Source organism: Staurois parvus, unplaced genomic scaffold (assembly GCF_062004578.1).
Source record: "Staurois parvus isolate SC_StPar_1 unplaced genomic scaffold, SC_StPar_1.0 ptg000015l, whole genome shotgun sequence".
Taxonomy (NCBI): domain Eukaryota; kingdom Metazoa; phylum Chordata; class Amphibia; order Anura; family Ranidae; genus Staurois; species Staurois parvus.
This window is the reverse complement of record NW_028317811.1, coordinates 3,496,857-3,524,103: the sequence shown is the minus strand read 5'-3', so window position 1 is coordinate 3,524,103 and position 27,247 is coordinate 3,496,857. Positions and strand designations below refer to the sequence as shown.

Genomic DNA, 27,247 nt, shown 5'->3' with positions numbered 1-27,247 from the left:
TTGACTCCAGTTTCTGCCCATTTGTTCCTCATTTGTTTTGTTGTGCATTTTCTGTTTTCAAGGCATATTGCTTTAAGTTTTCTATCTTGAAGCTTTGATGTCTTCCTTGGTCTACCAGTACTCTTCTCTTTTACAACCTTCCCATTTGATTTGTACTTGATCCAGATTTTACACACAGGGACCGGACACAACCAACATCTTTTGCAACATTCTGTGATGATTTACCTTCTTGAAGAAGTTTTATAATCCTCTCCTTTGTTTCAACTGACATCTCTCGTGTTGGAGACATGATTCATGTCAATCAGCTTGGTGCAACAGCTCACCAAGGTGTGCAAGCACTCTTTTTTTTTTTAACTAAATACCATGTAAACCGCGCATAAATTAAGTGCATTAAATTTGACAATACATGAGTAATATTGCTTCACATATGCAAAGTGAATAATTGTTAACATTCAGTCCCAATACGGAAAAATAAAGTGCCCAGCTGTTGAATACTAGTTGGTGAACTTCATGCAAAAAATGACAGGTGCTTCTCTTTGCTCAATCGGTTCCCCACATGGATGTGCACTCACCGTTAGCCGTGGACCACCTATCTCTAGGTTGGTCTTAAGCGCCTGGTTTGGAACTAGCCCAATACGTGATGGTAAGAATGACACCAATATTCATTCCTGGGAATCATGCGATCTGACTGATAGTAACCAATAGGATGATGACCAACGTGGATATTTTGTTTGTTTTTCTGTTATTGGTTCACAAATTAGGACTGCAGCGTATACTTATCAAAGTTACATGAATATGTATTCCTAAGCGCAACAGCACTATATCTTACTCTTTTTTAACTGCAGTCTAATTTGCAGATGTTTGTTTTAGAACTGCAAGTACATAGTGACTCCATAATATTTTCCTCAGAATTTAGTGATTCTATATTATTTTCCTCTGCTTGACCTGCAAACACAGTTGCAATTGACTTCATTGTTCTTTCTTTTTTATTTTTTTAAGTGTTTCCTAAAAAGCCAGAAGGTTGGAATATTAACCACTTGCCCTCCGCCCTTTAGCCACATGGGGGCGCGCCGCCGGCATAAATCTTCAGCTGTGAACTGACACAGCACAAAACGATTTTCAAGCCCCGGCAAGCAGTTGCTCACCAGCTCCTGCGGAACGTCAGTCAGGGAGGAAGAACAGAGCTATGGCTCAACGTTGTTGTGACAGAGGAAAGTCATGAATCGTTTCTCTGAGAACATGATTCATAACTTCACAAATTAAAGCACCACTTAGTGTACACCAAGCACGTAGCTAGGCACACACTTAGCCCTTTGATCACCCTAGATGTTAACCCCTTCCCAGTCATTGTCATTAGTACAGTGTCAGTGCATATTTGTAGCACTGATCACTGTATTAGTGTCACTGGTTCCCACAAAGCGTCAGTGTAAAAATGTCTTGCGCAATACAAGTCACTGATCGCCGCCATTACTAGTATTACAAAAAAAAAAATTCCAGTATATGTACCATAGTTTGTAGACGTTACAAATTTTGTGCAAACTAATCAATATATAATTATTGGGATTTTATTTTACCACAAATATGTAGCAGAATACATTTTGGTCTGAATTTATGAAGAAATTAGATTTTAAATTTTTTTTTATTGGCTATGTTTTATAGCAGAAAGTAAATGTTTTGTTTTTTTGTCTTTTTTTTTTTTTTTTCAAAAAATGTCATGGGTTTTTGTTTATAGCACAAAAAGTAAAAACTACTGAGGTGATCAAATACCACCAGAAGAAAGCTCTATTTGTGGGGTAAAAGAGGACATAACTTTTATTTGGGTACAGCATTGCATGACTGTGCAATTGTCAGTTATAATAACGCAGCGCCCCATATCGCAAACAATGGCCTGGTCGGGGGGGGGGGTGGCCATAAACATTCTGGGGAGCAAGTGGTTAAATGAAAATAGTTTTGAGGCATGTTTGTTATTTGGATTTTATTTTTCTACACAATTGAATGAACATTTTTCAAGAGCGGTGATTCCATACTTTTTGCCAGGGTTGTATATCGAATAAAGAGTGTTAAAATTTAGTGTTCATAAAGTGCTCTTTAACCACCTCCAGTCCGGGCCTTTTCTGGCACTTTTTGTTCACATGTAACAATTGGTATTTTTTGCTAGAAATTACTTAGAATCCCCAAGCATTATATTCTTTTTTTAAAGCAGAGTCCCTAGACCAGGGGTCCTCAAACTACGGCCCGCGGGCCACATGCGGCCCACCGAGCATATTCATCCGGCCCACCGGCAGGGTACACTAAGTACAGGGGCAGGCAGGGGGCTGCTGTCTCTTACCTGGCTCCGGTCCCAGTCCCACGACGATCTAGTCCAGGATGCGCAGCTCCTTCACTCCGGCCGCTCCCTCACTCGATGTCCGCGCTGCCGCTCGGCTCCGCCTCCTCACCGGTGATTGGCGCCAGTACTGTAGCTCAGGAAAGGCACACAGGCGGCCAATCACCGGCGAGGAGGCGGAGCCAAGCGGCCCCGCGAAAATCAAGGGAGGGAGAGGCCGAAGTGAAGGAAGGAGGACAGCTGACCGCCCGGTAAGTGTGCCGTGCAGATGGTACTGCTGCAACCAGGTATGCTGGCTCCAGCAGCACCATGCTGGAACAGGGGTCGGTTAGTTAAGTGTCATTGGTGTCAGTGGGAGGCATAGTGCCCCATCATTGGTGTCACTGATACTAATGATGGGGCATTATTCCTCCCACTGACACCAATGATGGGGCACTATTCCTCCCACTGATAACAATGATGGGGCACTATTCCTCCCACTGATACCAATGATGGGGCACTATTCCTCCCACTGACATCAATGATGGGGCACTATTCCTCCCACTGACACCAATGATGGGGCACTATTCCTCCCACTGATACCAATGATGGGGCACTATTCCTCCCACTGACACCAATGATGAGGCACGATTCTTCCCACTAATACCAATGATGAGGCACTATTCCTCCCACTGACACCAATGATGGGGCACGATTCTTCCCACTGACACCAATGATGAGGCACGATTCTTCCCACTGATACCAATGATGAGGCACTATTCCTCCCACTGACACCAATGATGGGGCACAATTCTTCCCACTGACACCAATGATGGGACACTATTCCTCCCCCCACTGACACCAACGATGGGGCACTATTTCTCCCCCCGCTGACACTAATGATGGGGCACTATTTCTCCCCCCGCTGACACTAATGATGGGGCGCTATTCCTCCCACTGACACCAATGATGGGGCGCTATTCCTCCCACTGACACCAATGATGGGGCGCTATTCCTCCCACTGACACCAATGATGGGGCGCTATTCCTCCCACTGACACCAGTGATGGGGCGCTATTCCTCCCACTGACACCAGTGATGGGGCGCTATTCCTCCCACTGACACTAATGATGGGGCACTATTCCTCCCACTGACACCAATGATGGGGCACTATTCCCCCCACTGACACCAATGATGGGGCACTATTCCCCCCACTGACACCAACGATGGGTCACTCTTCCTCCCTCCCACTGACACCAGTGATGGGGCACTATTCCTCCCACTGACACCAATGATGGGGCACTATTCCTCCCCCCACTGACACCAACGATGGGGCACTATTCCTCCCCCCACTGACACCAACGATGGGGCACTATTCCCCCCCCCCCCCCACTGGCACCAATGACGTACTATTCTTCCCACTGACACCAATGATGGGACACTATTCCTCCCACTGACACCAATGATGGGACACTATTCCTCCCACTGATACCAATGATGAGGCACTATTCCTCCCACTGACACCAATGATGGGGCACGATTGTTCCCACTGACACCAATGATGGGGCACGATTGTTCCCACTGACACCAATGATGGAGCACTATTCCTCCCACTGACACCAATGATGGGGCACGATTCTTCCCACTGATACCAATGATGGGGCACTATTCCTCCCACTGACACCAATGATGGGGCACTATTCCTCCCACTGACACCAATGATGGGGCACTATTCCTCCCACTGACACCAATGATGGGGCACTATTCCTCCCACTGACACCAATGATGGGGCACTATTCCTCCCACTGACACCAATGATGGGGCATTATTCCTCCCACTGACACCAATGGTGGGGCACTATTCCTCCCACTGACACCAATGGTGGGGCATTATTCCTCCCACTGACACCAATGATGGGGCATTATTCCTCCCACTGACACCAATGGTGGGGCACTATTCTTCCCACTGACACCAATGGTGGGGCACTATTCCTCCCACTGACACCAATGATGAGGCACTATTCCTCCCACTGACACCAATGATGGGGCACTATTTCGCTCCATAAGACACACTTGGGGGGAAATGTCTGTGCGTCTTATAGAGCGGCCGGCCCAGTATTCCCACCGCCGTTGTATGTCCGCAGTCTCTGAACAAATGCGGACACAGTACAGGAGATGACCATAGTTTTTTTTTTTAAAACTATAGTCCGGCCCTCCAACGGTCTGAGGGACAGTGAACTTAAAAAGTTTGAGGACCTCTGCCCTAGACAGTAAATTGATGGGTTTCGCAATTTTTTTGTCACACGGTATTTGCGCAGTGATTTTTCAAACCCAATTTTTATGGGGGAAAAATAACTTTTTTTTTTATTTTAATGCAAAAGAACCGCACAATAAATTACACAATTTTTGTAAAATGTAAAGGATGAGGTTACAGTGTCAGTTTACTCTCTTTGAACGACTGCAAAGGAGGTGGTCCCCTGCTCATTCACTCTCTCAGATGTACTCCCAGCTGATCACTCCCACCAGAGGGCTACTCTCCCCCCCTTCCTACGGAAATGGAAACTGACTTTAAATAGATCCTTCTCTTCAGTCCAACAAAGATGGATCATACATCTTGCTCTAAAATTATCCATCTGTACACGGATTAAGGAAACGAATTTAAAAATCCTTATTAGATGGTACCACACACTATCGGTACTTCCCAAATATCTTCCCGCAAACTTAGACCTGTGCTGGAGATGCCAGGATGGAAATTGGGGTCTTTACTACACATCTTTTTGACATGGCCAAAATTGTAATTCTGGAAAGAAAAAGAAAAACAACGGGTGTGATAACAAGAAGTGCCATCATCCCATAATAAATTTAATTCAATAATATAATCAAACCAAAAACACTGAAATTTGAAATATAGCACATCACTGAGCAAAGTCGCAAAAGTTTTCAGTGTCTGATGACGAATTTCCCCACAAATCATCACTCAATTCTGCAAGTGGTTCTAATTTACTATACTGTTCTCTAGCTGGTCTAAAACCACTTTTGACCTAAAGGGATGCTTTTTTGGACACCATGGGCGTTTCTCAGTTTCCAGGCAGAAAGAACAGTAAAAATGCAGGCAGGGCACAGGACAAAGCACTCAGGACAAAATGTATGTGAAATGGTTTGATACAGTAATGTTTTACTATGTGATTTTAGTGAATGTCAGTTTTTGTCATTTTCAAATTTCCCGCCAGTTCCGTCCCCTTACGTTCCGACGCTCGCAGGGGACGGAACCCAGATGACAGATGCCGGCATCCCCCGGAGGACATTGCCAGGGACACTGCAGGAGGGACATCGCGGGAGCGCAGGACAAGGTAAGTGAAGAACAGATCCCGGAGCAGCGCCGCATGGTAAACCCGAGTGTAGCTCAGGGTTACCACTTTTGGCACTGAAACTTTACCCCGAGCTACACTCGGGAATACCGCCAGGGAGGTTAAAGCATGTATGGAAAACCCTCTTTTTTTTGTGGGATTTTAAAGGCACAGACAAAACCAATAGTCATTCAATAAGTAAAAAATTTTACAGACTATATTTTATTTATACAAAATGTTAAAATGAACATGAACACAAGAAATGGCAGTGATGCACTACATATCTGTTGCAATAAATGCATGGGTGAGAGAAACGAAAAACAATCCATGCAAGCACTTGACGCATGTTGAGATGAAAAGTAATCTCTTCTGGAAAGAGGTACACCGTATCTCTCAGAAGTTCATTGATTATGTCCTTCCTGACGACCTAGCTCTCTTCCTTCTACATGTCTCGGATATTCCCGAAAAAACGTACAGCAAATTGATCTTGCGCCACTTGTTTAATGCTGCCAAATCGTGCGTTGCCTTACGATAGAGAGATCTGCACCCCCCTCCTATCACGCTTTGGCTTTCAAAGGTAGAAGTGAACAAGATGACCTAATATTTTCAGCGCAAAACAGACACGAGGCCTAGTGAACAACCTGGATTTACTGGAATATGTTTACTTTCTATGCAGAGGGGAAAGCCCTCTTTACATCTTGCTTGCAAACTTGACATACTAGTTACATGTTCTGAACGAGTCTACTTTGCACTTTATATTGTCTATACCTGTTGTATTTTGTTATGACGGTGTGTGACCTTTGAAGGAGTTACACTATATATATATATATATATATATATATGTATGTGTGTGTGTGTATGTTGTATTTTACTGCTTTGTGAATGCAGTATTGTCTGAACAATTTGAAAAAAATTAAAATTAAATAGCTACCAAATGTCATTCTTTAAAATTGCACATGCCCGTGCAACGGCGACAGACAATGTAAATTTTACTATCCATAGACGATGCTTTAACCACTTGAGCTCCTGAGGATTTACCCCCCTTAATGACCAGGCCTTTTTTTGCTGTTTGGCGCTGCACTAATTCAAATGATAATTGTGCGGTCATGCAATGCTGTACCCAAACGAAATTTACCGTATTTGCCGGCATATAAGACGACTTTTTTGCCCTGAAAAACATGCCTCCAAGTGGGGGGGTCGTCTATTGGAAGTCGCCAGCGACACTGATACAGTGATCAGTAAAAATCGGTTCACTGATCAGTGACACTGGTGACAGGGCAGTGAAGGGGTTAACTGGGGGGGGGGGGGGGGCGATCAGGGGGTTAAATGTGTCCTAGAGTGTTCTAACTGTGGGTATGTGCTGTTTTACTCACTGTTCGTATGTCTTCTTCTCTGTCTGGAACGGAATGTGTCCAGGCAGAGAAGAATGACATCATATCCTGTCCTGTGTAAATGTCAACACAGGACAGGGACCGATCATCTGATTTCAGCCAGACATCACTGGCTGAAATCGACTGATTGATCCCTCCGGGATCAAATGGTGTCACCCGCGGGTCGGCGGGAGCGCGTGCGCCCCCTGCCGGCGAAAACGTCGGGAGCGCGGAGCCCATTTTAAAACGTGCTTTTCTGCCCCAGTGCCGCCCTGCACACGTATATATGCAGTGGCAGGGCGGCAAGTGGTTAAAAGCCTTAGAAGTTACTACTTTAGATTTACAGAGGAGATCTGGTGCTAGAATTACTGCCCTTGATCTGACGTTTGCGGTGATACCTCACATTTGCGGGGTGATTGATGTTTGTGTGACCTACGATTGCATTTGCCTTTACATGGGAGGACAAGGGCACTTTAAATAAAAAATTAACCACTGCTGCTCCGAAACATTTACCCCCTTCATGACCAGGCTATTTTTTGTGATACGACACTTTTTTTCCCACAAATATTTGGTGGTATTTGATCTTTTGGTGGTATTTGATCACCACTTTTTTTTATTTTTTTGTGCTATAAATGAAAAAAGACCAAAATTTTAAAAACCACAACGAAAAAAAACAATTTTTTTAGGTTTCTTCTTCTATAAAACATATCCAATATAAAAAAAAATAAAAAAAATCTAATTTCTTCATAAATTTAGGCCAAATTGTATTCTGCTACATATTTGTTTTAAAAAATTCAGTATATATACAGTAGTTTGCAAACGCAATAACTTTTTCTCATATCAATCTATATATTGGGATCATTTTTTTTTCCAATATCTTCACTTATTGTGACCAATATGTGCTCCTCTTGTGAGCACCGCACTCACCAGATCTCCATGACCCCCTATAAATGGGTCTTTAGCTCTTTAAGAATATATTTTCCTTCCAGCAGCTTTATCCAGATTCACTCCCCAGGATCATTTCTTCATAAACTTTCCTCCAGTTTGCATATGTAAAGGAAAAAAAAAAACAAAAAACAGGAGACAGCCTCCAATGCTTTAAGTCTGCATTTACTGGCAGTTTAAAACAATTAAAATACTTACTCCATACCAGTGCTTGTATATACTTAAGCTACAGCACATGTAAACCACTTTCTGGACCCACCTGCTCTCCACACACCGGAAGTATGAAAGCGGAAGTGATGTGGTAAGCCTCTTTTAACTCGTCGCTCTGATGACTTCAGGAACGTTAATGGGAGGGGGGGAGTTATTCAGGGTTGGCTAGTGTCCAGGTCTCCTATAGTCAGCAGTTTAACAAAAAAGTAAACGTAAAATGATTTCCTGTGTCCCTCAATGGACAAGAAAAGAAACTTACGAAAATTACAAAAATTCTGTTTTCTTTTAGAAGTAGTCTTTATAATAGCCTCCAAGTAGTTCAGTACCAAGTTATTAACTAGAAGGGCTAAGGTTTAGGCCAGTGTTCTTCAACCAGGGTGCCTTTCAGTTTCTTCAGGGGTGCCTTGGCAAAATGCCTAAACATTGCCCAAAAATTGTGTACCTAGCCAAAAGTGGATTAATCCTGCCTTTTTGTTACACAAAGCCACGGGTTTTCATTGTGCATCATTATGACCTTCTAGCTGCTGGCATCCCGAAAAACCAATAACATCACCAGTTGATAAGGAGGATGTTGGCACAGCATCTTTGTTGGACATTCCACTGCCCCTCTCCATCAGTGCTGGGATCACATTAGCTGAGTGATGGAGATAAACACATTGGAATATTAGCCAGTACTAGTGTGCAAAAGTGTATTTGATTTGGAAGAATAAATCACCTCTAATGTTGGGTGTGCTACGTGTGTGGCTGTTGACGCATTATGTAAAATTATTAGAATATTTTTTTACATTTTTTAATGGGGTGCTCAAGACTGTCCATGATTTAAAAGGGTGCCTTGACTGAAAAAGGTTGAGAAACACTGGTTTAGGCAATGTAAATTTTTGTTTGTTGAGCTGTGATATGACTGCAAGGTGAAAATTTACCAAAATAAAGGTAGCTGTTTAAAACGCAACTCTAGAAAAAAATCTAATGTTCCCCATCTCTCCCTCCCACTTCTGTCTAACCCTCTCTTCCAGCGGTTTGGTTTTTTATTACATAGTGAAGTTAGTTATACTCACTTGAGTCCGCCCCATCCAGGTCCCTTGCTGATGCTGCTTCCTCCAGCAGGGACTGCTAGTCCAGTGCCATTTTTAACTTTGATGGCAGGTCTCCTTCTCTCCCCTCAATCTGACTTCAGTTTTTTTCTGGAATCTGAGATGACCTCTCTGCTGGCAAGCCAAAGAGAACTGTCCACGCTGCTCAGATGGTGATGTTGATACCCGAATGAAGGACATTTCCTGGAAATAAAAAGAGAAGGAAATGACCACCCTATATGACCATGTGACCACAGGTTTTTTTGGTTTTGTTTTTTTTGTTTTGTTTTTTAAATCTAATCAAGCTATTAGAGTGAGGGAGTTTACTTTTACTCTAGAGTTGGGTTTTAAATCTTATGCTTAGCTAAACTACACCTACATATTTAGATTTTCAAATGAAGCAAAATATTTTGGTACAGTCTTTCATTAACTAGTTGCCGACCGCAGATAGCTGAATGACGGCTGCACTGCGGCCGGCCAGTTCTGGGTGGACGTCATATGACGTCCTCCCAGAACGCGCTCTCCTGGGCGCGCACCCGGCGATCTCCGTGATCGCTGTGTCCTACGGACACAGCTGATCACGTGATGTGGTAAAAGGCCAATCACAGCGGCCTTTTGCCACGTGATCAGCGGTGTCCAATGACACGCTGATCACAGGGAAATGCAAGTGCCGGTTCTCGGCTGCACTTTCCTCACGCTGTCAGATCGTGAGGAAAGTACTGCCGAGAACCGGCAGTTGTCAGAGCGAGGATCGGCACCGATCATCAGGGCACTGATGATCAGTGTCCTGATGATTGGTGCCCAGCAGTGCCACCCACAAGTTCCGCCCACCTGTGCCCAGCAGTGCGCCCACTAGCTCCGCCCACCTGTGCCCAGCAGATCACCCACCTGTGCCCAGCAGTGCACCCACCTGTGCCCAGCAGTGTACCCACCTGTGCCACTCTGCAGTGTCACACACCTGTGCCCAGAAGTGCCACCTACCTGTGCCCAGCAGTGCCACCCACCTGTGCCCACCAGTGCCACCCACCTGTGCTCACCCACCAGTGCTGCCCACCAGTGCCACCCACCAGTGCAGCCCAGCAGTGCTGCCAGTCAGTGCCACCAGTCAGTGCCCAGCGGTTTTGCCAGTCTGTGCCACCAGTCAGTGCCCAGCAGTGATGCCAGTCAGTGCCGTCTATCAGTACCCATCATCAGTGTCACCTATCAGTGCCGCCTATCAGTGCTGCATATTAGTGCCGCCTATCCGTGACACCTCATTAGTGCTGCCTATCAGTGCCGCCTATCCGTGCCACCTCATTAGTGCTGCCTATCAGTGCCCTTTAGTGCTGCCTATCAGTGCCCATCAGTGCCGCCTATCAGTGCCCATCAGTGCTGCCTCATCAACGCACATCAGTGAAGGAGAAAAATTACCTGTTTGAAAAATGTTATAATAGAAACAAAGAAACTTTTTTTTTTTTTCAAATTTTTTGCAATTTTTTTATTTATAGCGCAAAAAGTAAAGCGCCCAGTGGCGATTAAATACCACCAAAAGAAAGCTCTATTTGTGAGAAAAAAATGATCAAAATTTCATATGGGTACAATGTTGCATGACCGCGCAATTGTCAATCAAAGTGCGGCAGCGCTGAAAGCTGAAAATTGGCCTGGTAAATAAGGGGGTATAAGTGCCTGGTAGGCAAGTGGTTAATCTAACAATTTTGATTAAAACCACAGGAAATATTCCAGATAAGTTGGGAAATTTCAGCTGGATCCCCGTTTATTTATTTCATCCAACATACTCTGCAAAGTAGTTGTGTCTGTTGAATGATAAATTAATCTACCAAATTCCTTATGTTTAACATGTACTGTATGTCCAGGCAAACTTTTTTTTTTTCTAGTTATAAATAAAGTGGTAAAGGATTTTAACCCCTTTGGAGTTTTCACGGTTATCATGGGCTTCGTATTGTCAGCCTGGCAATGGTTTCACCACACAGAAATTGAAGGGAATATCCAGTAGGCACAGACAGCAATAAAAGGCAGCCAAGTGTTCTAGCTTCTCTACTCTCCATCTCTGTGTTGCTGTGGATAATTTTCTCTTAATTCCTGTGTGGTAAAACAGTTGTCACCGGGACAGTAATAGCAGTGTAAATCTGGCAGAGGTTCTGATTCTTCCACACTTCCATAAAAATGGAAAAAAAAATAAATAAATGAATACATTTTGGCTAGACATTCACTTTTTCATGCTACAATGCAGTATTTTTTGTTTTGGAGAACTTTGCACTTTTTATCACTTTTATTCTCAGAAAGTATTCTATATTAACGTCTAAGTTTTTTTTTTTTTTTTTCCTTTAGGGGGGTTTATTCCTTGCACTGTAAAGCATCATATCACAGAAGTACCCTGGAAAGTCAACCAGTCAAGATTAAAGTAATGGCAGACCCTGATAAACCAGTGTTTCTTTCTATTAAATATGATAAAGGTGTAGATTTTACAGCTGGAAGTGTTTTTCCAGGTAAGTTGTATGTTATTTAAAGTGATTTTTGACCGAAGGAGAAAAAGTAAACAATCTCTGGTCCCCTTGATTGGGAAGGGTGATATCTCAGACATCGCTGCAGCAAGAGATATTTTTTTCGGCCAGTGATTCCCTTCCATGTAAAAGCAATCCTAGCAGATAAGAAGCTGCTGGATTACTTTTACAGGCAGCAGGGGTCCCACCTCCTTCCTACCATTGCCTTTATTAGTCTGTACCGGATGATAGGCATAACATCATCTTTTATATTTTACCATTAACAAACAATTGGGTATTATATTGTGTTTGCGTGCACTAAAATTCATTAAAGTGTGTCTTTTCCAAAAAATTTGCATTTTTAAAAAGGCTGTGCAAATACTGTATGACATACAGTAAAAATTGCAAATATACATGTTTGTGGGTTCTAAGTAATTTTCTAGCAAAAAAAAAATGCTGATCTTTACATGTAGGAGAGGAATGTAGTTAAAACCCATCTTGTTTAACAAGCAGGGATCATGTTAAGAATGTGTTGATCATCAATGGCCTCCATATAATAAGGCACCCTCCTTTCTAATACAAAATTCCAGCCTAATCCTGACTACCCAAAAAGGTATATTTTAATCGTACAGTACAGGACACAGGCTGAATATTCATAGACCCTGGGTTATAGGTTTGTACCCCCCCTGTGCGCCTTCCCTATACCCCTACCTCTCTCGGTGAGTCTTCAGTTTGTTAGTTGTTGTACCTTTTCAACCTTAAGGAGAAATCACTCTTCGCTTAACAATTTTTTTATTTTATCTTTGGATTCTTCAATCAACCCCTTCGCTGTCTTATAATACAACAATAGAATCAGTGCATCTGGGTCAATGCAACCTCAGTAAAACTATACCCTTTGTGGGTATGTCCACCATAGCGGGTGAAGCCTGGACTCTATATATAGTCAAGTGTCATGGATATGTAAGACAGGGTCACCCTATATCTCTGACTGTTACTGTAAAAACTGTCTGTGTTTGGAATGTATTCAATTTAGAATGTAAACTTTTCAAAATTTGGTTCTAAAATGCATATACTCAACTCAGGTGGATGACCAAGTATTCGATCACACCAAAGGAACAACAAGCAAGGCGCCAGGTCAGCGTGGATAAAAACAGTAGTACTTTATTTAAAAACACTTACATCTAAAACTCCCTAGATGTGTGTGGCAGGCAGGAACACTGGAGCCAGGGGCATCAGAAGAGTAGATTCGATAATCTGTGTATGGCCCAGGGAGAGACCCGCTGTGGTGGACTGTCGGGGTCTCTGCGTGCCTTCCTGCCAGTAGTAGGCAGAAGTGACAGGTGCTGTGAATGGAAGAGGGGGGGGCGCAGTGCGTTTCAGAGGCTCCGCCTCCTTTGTCAAGCAAGCCCGCCCCTGTGACTGCAGGTTATATATGAGCTGTCAGATCGTGAAAAGCCAGAGGGGAAGGGGAGGAGTGCAAGTGGAGGAGACCGCTGTGCTCTCCGGAGATCATGGATTAGAGCAAGATAAGAGCATAAAGTACACACACTGGATAGGGTGTTTGGAAAGCGATCCAGATGATCAAAGGGATAATAGTTGAATTGATGGAAAAGGAATGGAAAATTAATTGAAAGGGGAAAAGAAAGGGAGGGAAAATGGGTAGGATTATGTGTACAGAAAGGAAGAGAAAATGAAGAAAAAAGGGGAAGAAACGGTAAAAACTGAGGACCATATACTAAGTGAAGGGAAAGTGGGTCTCCACCGCAGCGGGTCTCTTCCCGGGTCCTGCACAGATTATCCAATCTGCTTTTCTGGCTCCAGTGTTCCTGCCTACCACATACGTCGACGGAGTTTTAGATGTTAGTGTTTTTAAATAAAGTACTACTGTTTTTATCCACGCTGACCCAGCACCCTGCTTGTTGTTCCTTTGCATGCTTCTGTGGGATCCCCCCATTCTTGGCGAGAAGCTGCCGGTCTGCTCGTGTGGTTCTTCAGTCTTCACAGTCCATTCCCTTCTCACTCCGCATATCAATTGGATGGACCTATTGACCGCTGTATGCTGAATTAACTGGATTTCGCCAGGAATCCTGTCCTCCGTCCATTCACCCTGTGAACTGGTTTTTATGCCTTCCTCTTTTATTCTTGTTTCATATTTCACTCATTTTCCATCTTCTGTGTGAGCGCTGAAAGGTTGCTTATAGTTACTGTTGATCATCCTATATGCTTATTAGATCACACCACTGGTCACACACTTGACGGCACTTCAGCCAAGAGCCCTTTTAAGGTCCTCAGTCACTTCCTCCTGCCCTTTTGCCATGAGTACTTTGCTATATTCCGCAACCTATTCTGGTGGTATCCCACACGGGAATACCCTCACCTGTAGCTATGGCATAAACAAGGTGAAATAGAGCCACACCGAAAATCTCAGGCGAACATTTACTCTACCAAAGGCCCATACGACACAGGCATGATGCTTCCCTTGCACTAGAACGGAATGCGACATCAACACCAATCTCTGTATCCAATTCTAGTTCCATTTCAAGCATGCAACAAGCAGCCTACCAGAAATGAGCTGATCTTTTTGCACATTCTGTTGTGTCTTGGGATAACTAACAGCTTCAATACAGCTGCTTCTGTCTAGAGCCAGAAAACCCCAAGCGCCTTCCCCATCTCCTCTGTCTCGACTTGAGTCAAATGAAAATGTGCCAGCCTAAAAGAGGTGGACACAGAGACTGTGTTTTGAGGAGGTTCACCACCACAGTCGTTAGCTTCATGTAACACTCTTGCAAATGTGTATATGCTCGCTTTTGCTGTGCGCAAAAGCCTTGGCATTGTTGCACTTGATTCTTCTCCACAGCATGCCCTTTTGGGTGCAAAGAGGCCTTCAAAATCCATAGAAATTCCCCATCCATGAACAAATAGAATGGTCATCCTATGAGTGGATCATGTCAGCAAAAAAATTTTGGAGGAGTGAAAATATTTTGAAGTCTTTCGATTGGAAAAAGATCTCTCTAAAAAGTGGTCTGTTCTGGTATTTGATCCTGCTGTCTCAGTCTTGGGCTACTTTCGCACTCATCCTGGTTTCTTTAATTATTGCCTTTGACAAACTTTTGTTTGTCAATTTGTTGCATTCCCTTCTCATTCATTGCATGGGGATGTCCTAGGGTCTCTAAAAACTCAGCCTTTGTCCTTCACTGTACAGTTAAGCTGAAAGAAATTTAGGCTTACCTGTAAATTTCATATTTTGGAGTATAGTGCAGGATACAGGCCACCATCACGTCTTTCTTTGGTTACTTTGTATTGCCTGCTACAAAACTGCGGATTCATGGGGTTGGGTTATGAGGAAGCACCCAAGGGACATATACTCAAAAGTATTTAGTCACCTGAAGGCCTACAGACGTATAACCTGGGATCTATAGATACACTCCCCTGCACTGTCCTCCAAGATACGGAATTTACAGGTAGGTCTAAATTCTTCTTATTTAGACTTGAGAAAAAGGATACAGATTAGCATAATTGTATTGTTATAAGAAATGAAGCTTTTAAGAGTTGCTTATAAAGGTTTAATAGTAAACAGTACTACGAATTGCTTTTACAAGAGGTGAAGACTATAGAGAATGCATATTTGTGGTACATTTCTCAAGTTACCATGTTCCACATTTTTGCCTGTTAGTTATCCTCTTAATTTTTTAGTGTTCATAAATTCAGTAGTTTGGGCTCATAACTGTTATAGGTACATGCCAGTCGAAGTTGAAAATTAAGTCATGTGTAACATTGTTGTGGCTGTATCTAAAGTAGATTTCTTCATCCTACATCCCGAACACAGGGTATCGTCATATCCATTATGACAGGGTGAAGGTTCCACTTCGGGTGATGCCAGCCAGGCATATCTTCAGTTTTACTCCAGTCGTTTTTCAGGACAGCCCCTGAGATGTGTAGCTCCTCCCTGATCAGACAGCAGAGACATTGCATACTTAGATTACAAAAGGTGATCCAGGCATCCCCTTCTGTTATTGTGTTTCCTCTGGCTGGAGGGGATACATTGCCTTCTAAGAGGAACCATTTTTCTATCCTTTGCAGGGAGAAGGGCCACAGCTCTAATGCCTAGGAGACTGAGTGGTATGGACAGGATATTGGGACAGTGTTTTCTGTTAACCCCTTTCTTGAGCCAGCAGACCCCCTCCTTGAGGTAGGAGTTATCTGTCTGCCATTTCCCATCAGTACTTGGTGAAGGCTGTAGGTGCAGTTTTTATTGGTGCTGCTGGCTGGGTCACTGCCTTGTGTTTTTCGGGATAGATTCGAAAGTGGCTCTCAGCCTGGAGTTTCTCTTGGCTGCCAGAAGGGGGAGGGGCCGTGAACAACAGATTCTAGAACATGCATCTGTGTCGAGGCGGATCATCACCGAGTGCTGAAGTAACGGTTCAGGCCTCGAGGGCACAGGGGAAGGCGCGTATTTCACCAATGTCTTTAAAACCCACCAGCGGCTGTGGTACACAAGGTGAAGAAGAATTGTGCTGTGGAGTCTTCTACCCAACAAGCTCCGGGTCAGGCAGGCACCAACTCTGGACAGGTAAATGGCGGTGGCGACTGAGCCGTGCTGTTCTCCTACACATATGCTTCTATGATAAGTCTCCTCTGTTCACCTTGGAGTTTCTATTGGTGGTGGACTTAGGTGAACAGGACACATGGTGGGCTTGCTGGTTGACTGAGTCACTTTTTATTTTTTTTTGTCCATCTGCAGGAAAGGTTGGCTGACAAAAGCTAAAGTGTGACACCCAAAAAGAAGTGTTCAAGTTTTTCAGCTAAACTGGGTTCTTCTTGGAACAAGCCTCTAAGCCGTACCTGCATTAGTAATTAAATGAAGGATGAACCTGCCTTTAACAGTTCATTGGCTTTAGTTAAGAATTAGCAGCAACATTTCATGTGTTTAAGACTCTATTAACTGACGTGCAGAAACCATCCTCTAAGATTGTTCTTCTACCTGAGCTATCTGCTTCTTCTTTGACTATATTTTCCGGAGTTAGTACTCTAGGATATGATGGGAAAAACAGAGGGGAGGGTAGTGACCCTGATTATTCTGGTATTTGGATAGGTAACCAAAGCCAGAAGAAGTCTCTGGATTTCCAGGTATAAGCTGTCCATGGAGGAAGCAGATGAACTCCCAAGAGCCAATTATGACACAATTGTTAGTGCTATTATAAGAAGGTAAAATTCAATTAAGCAAGCATGATTTACCATGATTCCATCTTGTAAGAATGGGAAAATCCTGAAGGAAATCCACTTTTTTCAAGTAATCTATAGCAGAGGTTCCCTTTTGATGTGTGTTCTCCAAAAGTTCATAGCTCCTTATTGGCCGAAATGGTCATGGTTCACACTTCTTCGCTCTCTAGATTCTCCTCCTTGGATTCTTCCTCTCAGAGATGATATAATTTCTCAAGAGCAGGTCCTTCATCTGTACATAAGTAGCTTCAACTTTCCACAGGTCTCAAGACATTGTTTTACCTAGGGATTCACAAGAAAACCGGTTACATCATGAACAGAAAGCGATACCCAGAAATTTTTCAAAAAATTATGCTTTATTGCAAACAATGCATGTATAGACATTTAGGTAAATAGCTCAGTTAGCCATCACCACAAGATGAGACAATACAAAAAAGTATGACTTAAAACCAAAATTTTGTTAAAAACCAGACGTTATGACCAGTCATGAACATATAATGCTGTAAATGTAATGACACTTGGTCTAGTACATGAGCAGCACTGACACACAGGTAACACCACCATGTAGGGGATGTATTAAAAAAATTGTACCATAGTAGGCTATACATCAGACATGCAATACTGTATATATTGGTACCAGTTAAAGATGGGTTCAGGAACCTGATACTATGCATAGACCTCCAATTCAGGGCAATGATCAATGAGAAACATATGCAATAAAGAGTAAATCTGCTTATGTAGGCGCAAACGCCTAAAGCTATACTGTATAAACACACTGAAAAAATTAATGATGGTTCAAAAATGGCACTAGAGGGTAAGATGAGTGGTAAAGATCTAGACAGTCATGTCCAAGATAGTATTATGAAATAGACTTACTGACCTTAGTAATATCTCCAAATGACATCTGTCATCTGTAGTTGAAGTGGCAGGGCCCTGCCAATAGGGATTATTCATCGCCAGAGTTCGGACTGAGTAACTCCCTTATTATGTATCTGTTGTGCAGAATGTAGAGGTATCCATGCCGTGTAATAGAAGTAGGGTGCTGTGCACCTTTCAGAAAATGTAGCATGATGTCCCCATCCTGTAGTAAATAAGTGACATAAAGAGAGTCAATATGGTTGTCACTAAGTATGTCAAATACTGACAGCCGTAAGGCCGTGCTTCCTTATTTATGTTTTCAGTGTTCCACTCACCACACGTGCAAAGGATAACTGACAATGCATAGTCCCTCTCATAAATGGATTCCCGCCCGGAGGCAGCCCTCAGCGTTGGGACTATGGACAAACAGGCTCCGCTTCCATCCTAGTACACATGCATCCTGATGGACGCCCAGGACAGGCGTGTGTATCCGCATCCCCTGCAGGACTACGTGTATGGCGCCAATGCGTCTGACCGGTAGTGACGTCAGTGCGTTTCGCCGATGGGCGTAGCTTACTCAGCTTCGTCAGGTTACTTGGCAGATAATATACGTTCAGCGATACGTTAAATTTGTTGTGCCTCTCACTTTTTTGTTACTGGTTCTGACATTGTTTTACCTACCCTTTGTCAAAATCCCTCTAATGGTAAAGAGAGCTGGCACCACCCAAGAGCAAAATTCTAAAGCTTCAACCTTGTCCTTCTTTTCAACTTTCGTCATATGTGTATAAGGTAATCCAAGCAGTGGTCCCTCCCTGAGTTGGCAAGTTTCTCGTTTATCATATGGGGCTGTCCTGGAAAACGGATGGGGGAAAATTGGAGTTGGACTTACCGGTAACTGTTTCCAGTAGTCTTCCAGGACAGCTAACTTCCCATCCTTGAAAGTTTATTATGCTTTGCTTTGTTGTGTATTGTGCATGGTTAAACTGAAGGGGATGCCTGGAGGACCACCTTTTTATACATTAATCTAAGTGGGCAATGTGTTTCTTGTCTGATGGGAGAGTAGCTACATATCTCAGGGGCTTTCATGGAAGACTACTGGAAGAGTTACTGGTAAGGCTAACAGTTTTTTGTTTTGGGTTTTTTTTTTTGTTTTTTTGTTTTTTTTGCTACAGTCTCAGGTGATGGTCATGCTTGTGCACTATTTGCACAAATACATTGGCTAGTTTTTCTTTAGGCTACTTTCACGCTGAGGAGTTTTTTCAAGTATTTATGCATAAAAAAAAGCACCTGAAAAGCTGAAGAAAACCGCTTCCTTTTGTATGTGAATGTACAGGTGAAACGTGAAAAATTAGAATATCGTGCAAAAGTTCATTTTTATCAGTAATGCAACTTAAAAGGTGAAACGAATATATGAGATAGACGCATTACATGCAAAGCAAGATAGTTCAAGCTGTGATTTGTTATAATTGTGATGATTATGGCTTACAGCTCATGAAAACCCCAAATCCACAATCTCAGAAAATTAGATTATTACATGCAATCAATAAAACAAGGATTGTACATAGAACAGTATCGGACCTCTGAAAAGTATAAGTATGCATATGTACTCAGTACTTGGTTTGGGCCCCTTTTGCAGCAATTACTGCCTCAATGCGGCGTGGCATGGAAGCTATCAGCCTGTGGCACTGCTGAGGTGTTATGGAAGACCAGGAAGCTTCAATAGCGGCCTTCAGCTCTTCTACATTGTTCGGTCTCATGTCTCTCATCTTTCTCTTGGCAGTGCCCCATAGATCCTCTATGGGGTTCAGATAAGGCGAGTGTGCTGGCCAATCAAGCACAGTAATCCCATGGTCATTGAACCAGGTTTTGGTGCTTTTGGCAGAGTGGGTAGGTGCCATGTCCTGCTGGAAAATGAAGTCACCATCCCCATAAAGCTTGTCTGCGGAAGAAAGCATGAAGTGCTACAAAATCTCCTGGTGGTGCACTGTGCTTCATTAAATCCAGTGAGCCTAACACCAGCAGATGACATGGCTCCCCAAATCAACACAGACTGTGGAAACTGGACTTCAAACATCTTGCAGTGTGTGCCTCTCCATTCTTCCTCCATACTCTGGGTCCTTGGTTTCCAAATGAGATGCAAAAGTTGCTCTCATCAGAAAAGAGGACTTTGGATCACTGAGCAACAGACCAGGTCTGTTTTTCTTTAGCCCAGGTAAGACGCTTCTGACGTTGTTTGTTGTTCAGGAGCGGGTTGACAAGAGGAATACGACATTTGAAGCCCATGTCCAGGATCCGTCTGTGTGTGGTGGCTCTTGATGCACTGACTCCAGCCTCAGTCCACTCCTTGTGAAAGTCCCCAACATTTTTTGAATGGCCTTTTCCTGACAATCCTTTCCAGGCTGCGGTCATCCCTGCTGCTTTTGCACCTTTTTCTTCCACACTTTTCCCTTCCACATAACTTTCTATTAATGTGCTTTGATTCAGCACTTTTGCAATTACCTTCTGCGGCTTTCCCTGCTGATGGAGGGTGTCAATGATGGTCTTCTGCACAACTGTCAGGTCAGCAGCCTTTCCCATGATTGTGATTCCTACTGAACCAGACTGAGATACTATTTAAAGGCTCAGGAACCCTTTGCAGGTGTTATGGCTTAATTAGCTGATTAGAGTGGGACACTTTGAGCCTAGAATATTGCACCTTTTCACAATATTCTAATTTTCTGAGATTGTGGATTTGGGGTTTTCATGAGCTGTAAGCCATAATCATCACAATTATGACAAATCACGGCTTGAACTATCTTGCTTTGCATGTAATGAGTCTATCTCATATATTAGTTTCACCTTTTAAGTTGCCTTACTAAAATAAATGAACTTTTGCACGATATTCAAATTTTTTGAATTTCATCTGTATATCTATGTATGTTTTCACACTGAGGCGTTTCGGTGCGGTGTAAAAAACTCCTGCTTGCAGCATGTTTGGGGAGTTAAAAAATAATTAGCCCCAAAAACGCCTCTTCCCATTGAAATCAATGGAAAATGCATGAAAAAACACCTCAAAACCACCTCTGAGAAGCATTTTTGGTGCAGTTTTAAGTCATGTGTCCTTTAAAAAACGTAGCAAAAACGCTGTAAACATGCCTGTGCATTTTTGCGGTGGATCATTGTGAAAGTAGCCTTAATATTCAGTCTGAGATTAGATGACTGGCTCATTCCGGATTCATTGCTCACAGTAGTCTTCAATGAGGAATAGTACCAAGGGACACCCCCACTTGCTCCTGTGGGGGATGTTTACAGGCCTTCACAAACATTTATCGCAATTCAATAGGCGTGTAACATTGTGGCTCGTGGTTACAAGCTGTATTTTCACAGTTTACCCCCTCCACGCTTAATGTTAAATTGTTCCTCCCTCTGTCCTGTCACCTGAAGATGACAGCATAACCCTATCATAATGGATATGAATATACCCTGTGTCCTGTGATGTACTTCAAGAAAAGGATCTTACAAGTAAACCAAAAATTCAATTTTTGCAACCGAATTGTAAAATGTGTACGTAGTTTAAGTCAACAGAAAAATTATAATGGCCTATCTGGTCTCTTGTCTACTTATTTAGACTTTTTGGTAAGTGTTCTGTCTGAAGATAGAGATGCCATTAAAAACCTCAGTCAAGTGAATTGCTCAATGAAAATATGGAAATCTCAGTCAATAGGGGTGAAACCTCCAGCTACTGTGAGTAACTTGTACATATTACTGTGCATTAATTGGAATCATGTTAATAATTGGTACATAGTTTTAATCTAATTTAGCTTTAATCATTTGAGAATGTGTAGTTCATTCTCTAGCATGTTCTTTGCATATTTCATGTTGTCTCTCACTTTGTGTCCTATAGAGTGAGTCTAACTTTTTTTTCTTTCACTATCAATATACATTAATAAAACTGTGTGCACAGGCTCTGAAGTTTTATTAATGTAAACTTACCAAGAAGATAGACCAACCATAAAAACAACTACAAACAATTTTTATTTTTGTCTGGAAATGATTCAATGACTGAACAAATGTTAACTCTGACAGTACCACCATCAGCCTACTAGGTAACAACTTTTTAGGTTGTCTAACATGCACATTTTCTGTATTAATGGAATGCTTTGCAGGTCTAGAGCCACTGACATTGCCTCACTGCTTGCCCTACCTCCGAAAACCCACTTTGATAATAGGCTGATTGGTCTGAGCACTAGAAACTACCAAACTTAGTTAATTGAACACCTGTAAAATTTCTCTAATACTGAGTTCCTTTTGCACCAACCCAACCTAAAAACTCTAACTATAGCTGTCAGCACTCAGTTTGAACAAGTGAAAACCAAACGGTGAATCTGTGATTAGTGCAGTGCTTTTACGCTATAGTCTCATATTACAATTACCTTATCAACAATAGATATTATATATAACTACATTGCATTAGAGTACCATATCTCCCAAACACTTACAACAAAAATCCACCAATTTGTAATATTTATACAAATGAAGTCAATTCTCAAAATGTGATGTAAATCAACAGTATAGTTCTCCGTCTACTTTTTTCAGTCATGAAGGTGATCCAACATGCTGTGTGCTCCTTCAAACAAACTATATCTGTGCAATCTCTGACAATTCCCTCTACATCATAATCACACTCACTTTTTTACCTGGTCATAAACTGATGTATATCAGTTAGCGCAGGCAAGCTTGTGTCTCTACCAAAGGAGGGCCAATTGTCATAAGGGCTTCTAAATAAACACTCTCTCCTTGATTAATAGATATGAGGTGACTGTCAACGTCTGACACAGTGGAAGCTCTGGGGATCAGTACAACCTGGTCTATGCTTTTCCTCCCCTGAAACCTCTTCCTCATCTGCTTTGTAGGATGAATATGGAGGGCAGTGATCCTCCTTGCTCTGGATTAGCCTAGATGGATGTTGTAAGCTATAATGACTGCTAGCAGACAGTCTGTGGGCTTTATCAGTATGTCAGGTCCTTTTGACTTAAGCACAAATTTATCATTGTATTTTACAGTTACTGGATTTAATTGGATTTGAGAGACAAGGGCATCTCGGAATTTGATCCCTATGAAAACTAGGAAGTATGTTTCATACAATGTCTGTCTCTGGATGTTTATAGCACACCTCACTGTTTAGATGTTTTTTATGGGAAGAATCCACTCCTTTTTTGCAGTCTGGATCATCTTTTGGCTCAGTACTAGCAGGACTGAGTTTCTGTCCTTTCTATCTTGTTTCAGAGACTGCTGGCCTCTTACTCCTTGATTTAGGACCTTTGTCCCCTGTGACTTTGTGAGATCTTAATATGGTTCTCTTTGCACTTTGGAAAATGCCATTTGATCTCATTAAGGACATTTTTTTTCTACTCTCACCCTTAAGGTCCTTGTTTATATTTTATTTTTTTTAGATAGAAATATATATATACACACAGGATCTCACAGAAGTATTATATCTTTTCATGTGACAACACTGAAAATATGACACTTTGCTAAAATGTAAAGTAGTGAGTGTACAGCTTGTATAACAGTGTAAATTTGCTGTCCCCTCAAAGTAACTCAACACACAGCCTTTAATGTCTAAACCACTGGCAACAAAAGCGAGTACACCCCCTTAAGTGAAAATGTCCAAATTGGGCCCAAAGTGTCAATATTTTGTGCGGCCCCCATTATTTTCCAGCACTGCCTTAACTCTCTTGGGCATGGAGTTCACCAGAGCTTCACAGGTTGCCACTTTATTCCACTTCCACTCCTCCCTGATGACATCACGGAGCTGGTGGATGTTAGAGACCTTGCTCTCCTCCACCTTCCGTTTGAGGATGCCCCACAGATGCTTAATAAGGTTTAGGTTGGAGACATGCTTGGCCAGTCCATCACCTTTACTCTCAGATTCTTTAGCAAGGCAGTGGTCGTCTTGGAGGTGTGTTTGGGGTCGTTATTATGTTGTAATACTGCCCTGCGGCCCAGTCTCCGAAGGGAGGGGATCATGCTCTTCTTCAGTATGTCACAGTACATGTTGGCATTCATGGTTCCCTCAATGAACTGTAGCTCCACAGTGCCAGAAACACTCATGCAGCCCCAGACCTTGACACTTCCACCACCATGCTTGACTGTAGGCAAGACACACTTGTCTTTGTACTCCTCACCTGGTTGCCACCACACATGCTTGACATAATCTGAAACAAATAAGTTTATCTTGGTCTCATCAGACCACAGGACATGGTTCCAGTAATCCATGTCCTTAGTCTGCTTGTCTTCAGCAAACTGTTTGCGGGCTTTCTTGTGCATCATCTTTAGAAGAGGCTTCCGTCTGGGACGACAGCCATGCAGACCAATTTGATGCAGTGTGCGGCGTATGGTCTGAGCACTGACAGGCTGACCCCCAACCCCTTCAACCTCTGCAGCAATGCTGGCAGCACTCATGCGTCTATTTCCCAAAGACAATCTCTGGATATGACGCTGAGCATGTGCATGCAACTTCTTTGGTCGACCATGGCAAGGCCTGTTCTGAGTGGAACCTGTCCTGTTAAACTGCTGTATAGTCTTGGCCACCGTGCTGCAGCTCAGTTTCAGGGTCTTGGCAATCTTCTTTTAGCCTAGGCCATCTTTATGTAGAGCAACAATTCTTTTTTTCAGATCCTCAGAGAGTTCTTTGCCATGAGGTGCCATGTTGAACTTTCAGTGACCAGTATGAGAGAATGAGAGCGATGACACCAAATTTAACACACCTTCTCCCCATTCATACCTGAGACCTTGTTACACTAATAAGTCACATGATACCGGGGAGGGAACATTTTGAGGGGAGAGCAAATTTACTCTGTTATACAAGCTGTACACTCACTACTTTACATTGTAGCAAAGTGTCATTTCATCAGTGTTGTCACATGAAAAGATACAATAAAATATTTATTTTAACCTCAACCAGGTTTCAGATTTCAGTATACCCAAAAGAAAATGTCCTCCATTGTCTAGCTATGAGAATCTATCTCTAACCTACTGTTTCATTCTAAAGACTGATTCTCATTTGTCACCTAGGATAGACCCCAGCAGGGTAATCTGACTTCTTGTTCCACCATCTCTATGTGATCTCAGGCAGACCATCATCCAAGCCTTTGTTTTCTAGGATCAGGCTCTACCCTTTCCTGTCAAGGCAGAATGTACTAGACTTGTGAGTGCATTTTGTTTTTTTTGGCATCAAGCAGCTATTACCCTGACTGCAAGGCTGCCACCTGATCTTCTGTTTCCAAATTCTCCAAGTTCTGTCATGTGCATTTCTCATCCACTTACATTTATGTGCAAACGTTTTAAGCAGGTGTGAAAAATGCTGAGAGAAATCCAAATCATATCCGTATTTGGTGTGACCACCCCTTGTCTTCCATCGGATTCAGGTCTGGGCTCTGGCTGGGCCATTCCAAAACTTTAATCTTCTTCTGGTGAAGCCATCCTTTGTTGATTTGGATGTATGCTTTGGATAGTTGTCATGCTAAGAGATGAAGTTCCTCTTCATGTTCAGCTTTCTAGCAGAAGCTTGAAGCTTTGTGCCAATATTGACTGGTATTTGGAACTATTCATAATTCCCTCTACCATGACTAAGGCCCCTGTTCTCGCTGAAGAAAAACAGCCCCAAAGCATGATGCTGACACCACCATGCTTCACTGTGGGTATGGTGTTCTTTTGGTGACGTGCAGTGTTGTTTTCGCACCAAACATATCTTTTGGAATTATGGCCAAAAAATTCAACCTTGGTTTCATCAGACCATAACGCGTTTTTCTACATGCTTTTGGGACACTTCAGATATGTTTTTGCAAAATTGGGCTTGGATGTTTTTCTTCATAAGAAAAGGCTTCCGTCTTGCCACTCTACCCCATAGCTCAGGCATACTGTAAGAATATGGGAGATTGTTGTCACATGTACCACACAACCAGTACTTGCAGATATTGCTGCAGCTCCTTTTATGTTGCTGTAGGCCTCTTGGCAGCCTCCCTGACCATTTTTCTTCTCATCTTTTCATCAATTTTGGAGGGACATCCAGTTCTTGGTACATCACAGTTGCGCCATATTTTCTCCACTTGATGATGACTGTCTTCACTGTGTTCCGTGGTATATCTAATGCCTTGGAAATTTTTTTGTATCCTTCTCCTGACTGATACCTTTTAACAATGAGATCCCTCTGATGCTTTGGAAGCTCTCTGCGGACCATGGCTTTTGCTGTAGGATGCAACTAAGGAAATGTCAGGAAAGACCTACTAGAACTTGGGGTTAATCAGAGGCACTTTAAATGATGGCAGGTGTGTACTAAGTTTTATTTAACATGATTTTGAATGTGATTGCTTAATTCTGAACACAGCTACAGCCATAGTTATAAGAGGGTGTGCACACTTATGCAAACGCATTATTTTAATGTTTTATGTTTACTCCAAGATTTCAGTTTGTTTTTCAATTGAGTTGTACAGTTTATAGGTCACATTAAATCTGGAAAAAGTTCTGTAGTGATTTATCTTTTTTGTACATCACAGAAACCTGACATTTTAACAGGGCTGTGTAGCCCTGTAGCCTTCTGCCAGCTGTTTTTATGAACCTCATACATGCCAGTAAGATATGAGAAAGAATTTAAAAAAAACTCTCATAGTGCACAACATTGCTGGAGGTGCAGCTGTATAATCCTGAAGATCCCTTTTGTGTATGTGACACTTTTTGATATATTGATTTGTCTGCATCGTTTGCGTTTTTTTTTTTTTTTTTTTTTGCAGTGCCTCATTTCTTTATTACTAGTCAGAATCAAGTTTCCTGCTGATTAGTTTCTGACTGAGTTTGGGTGGTTGCCTGAAAGCCAGCATTGGTTTTTTTTCTTTTAATTTCTTTCACCGTTTCATACTCTGTTATTGAGATGTGCAGCTTGTCTTCTTTGATGTATACTATGGTGTCTAGGAGATTGAATGGTCAATTTTTAGTATGGTTGATGGGTGAAATGTGTTGATCAATGAGTAAAATTATATTAGATTTTCTTCACCTTTTGTCCATATGATGAAAATGTAATCAATATAGTGATAGTATCTATATGGTTTTTGTTGTATGCTGTTAAAGAATCTGTTCTCCAGGTCAGCCATAAACAATTTTGCATATTGGGATTGCCATTTTACTTCCCATAGCTGTACCCATACATTGAAGATTGATGTCATTATTAAAAATGAAGTAATTGTGTGTAAGAATGAACTGAATGAGCTATGTAACATCTTAAGCGCTGTATATATGGTTTGGTGCGGATGAAAATACCGTCCTTGTGACGGATGCTACTGTACAGAGATTCTACATCCATGGTGACTAGAAGTGTGTTTGGTGGTAAATGCTGTACTGTATATTGTTGAGCTTGTTCAGAAAATCAGTTTTATCTTGTAGAAAACAAGCAGTATTTATGACTAATGG

At 42.4% G+C, this 27,247-nt stretch overlaps 1 protein-coding gene across 1 annotated transcript in view; it reads left to right on the top strand.

Moving 5' to 3' along the window:
- Positions 1-27,247, top strand: part of SMCHD1 (structural maintenance of chromosomes flexible hinge domain containing 1) — a 408,526-nt gene that overhangs the window by 203,687 nt on the left and 177,592 nt on the right. Inside the window, exons 32-33 of the mRNA XM_089678219.1 lie at positions 11,574-11,731; positions 21,411-21,526. Coding sequence (XP_089534345.1) covers positions 11,574-11,731; positions 21,411-21,526 — 274 coding nt within the window. The remainder of the gene's footprint in view (positions 1-11,573; positions 11,732-21,410; positions 21,527-27,247) is intronic.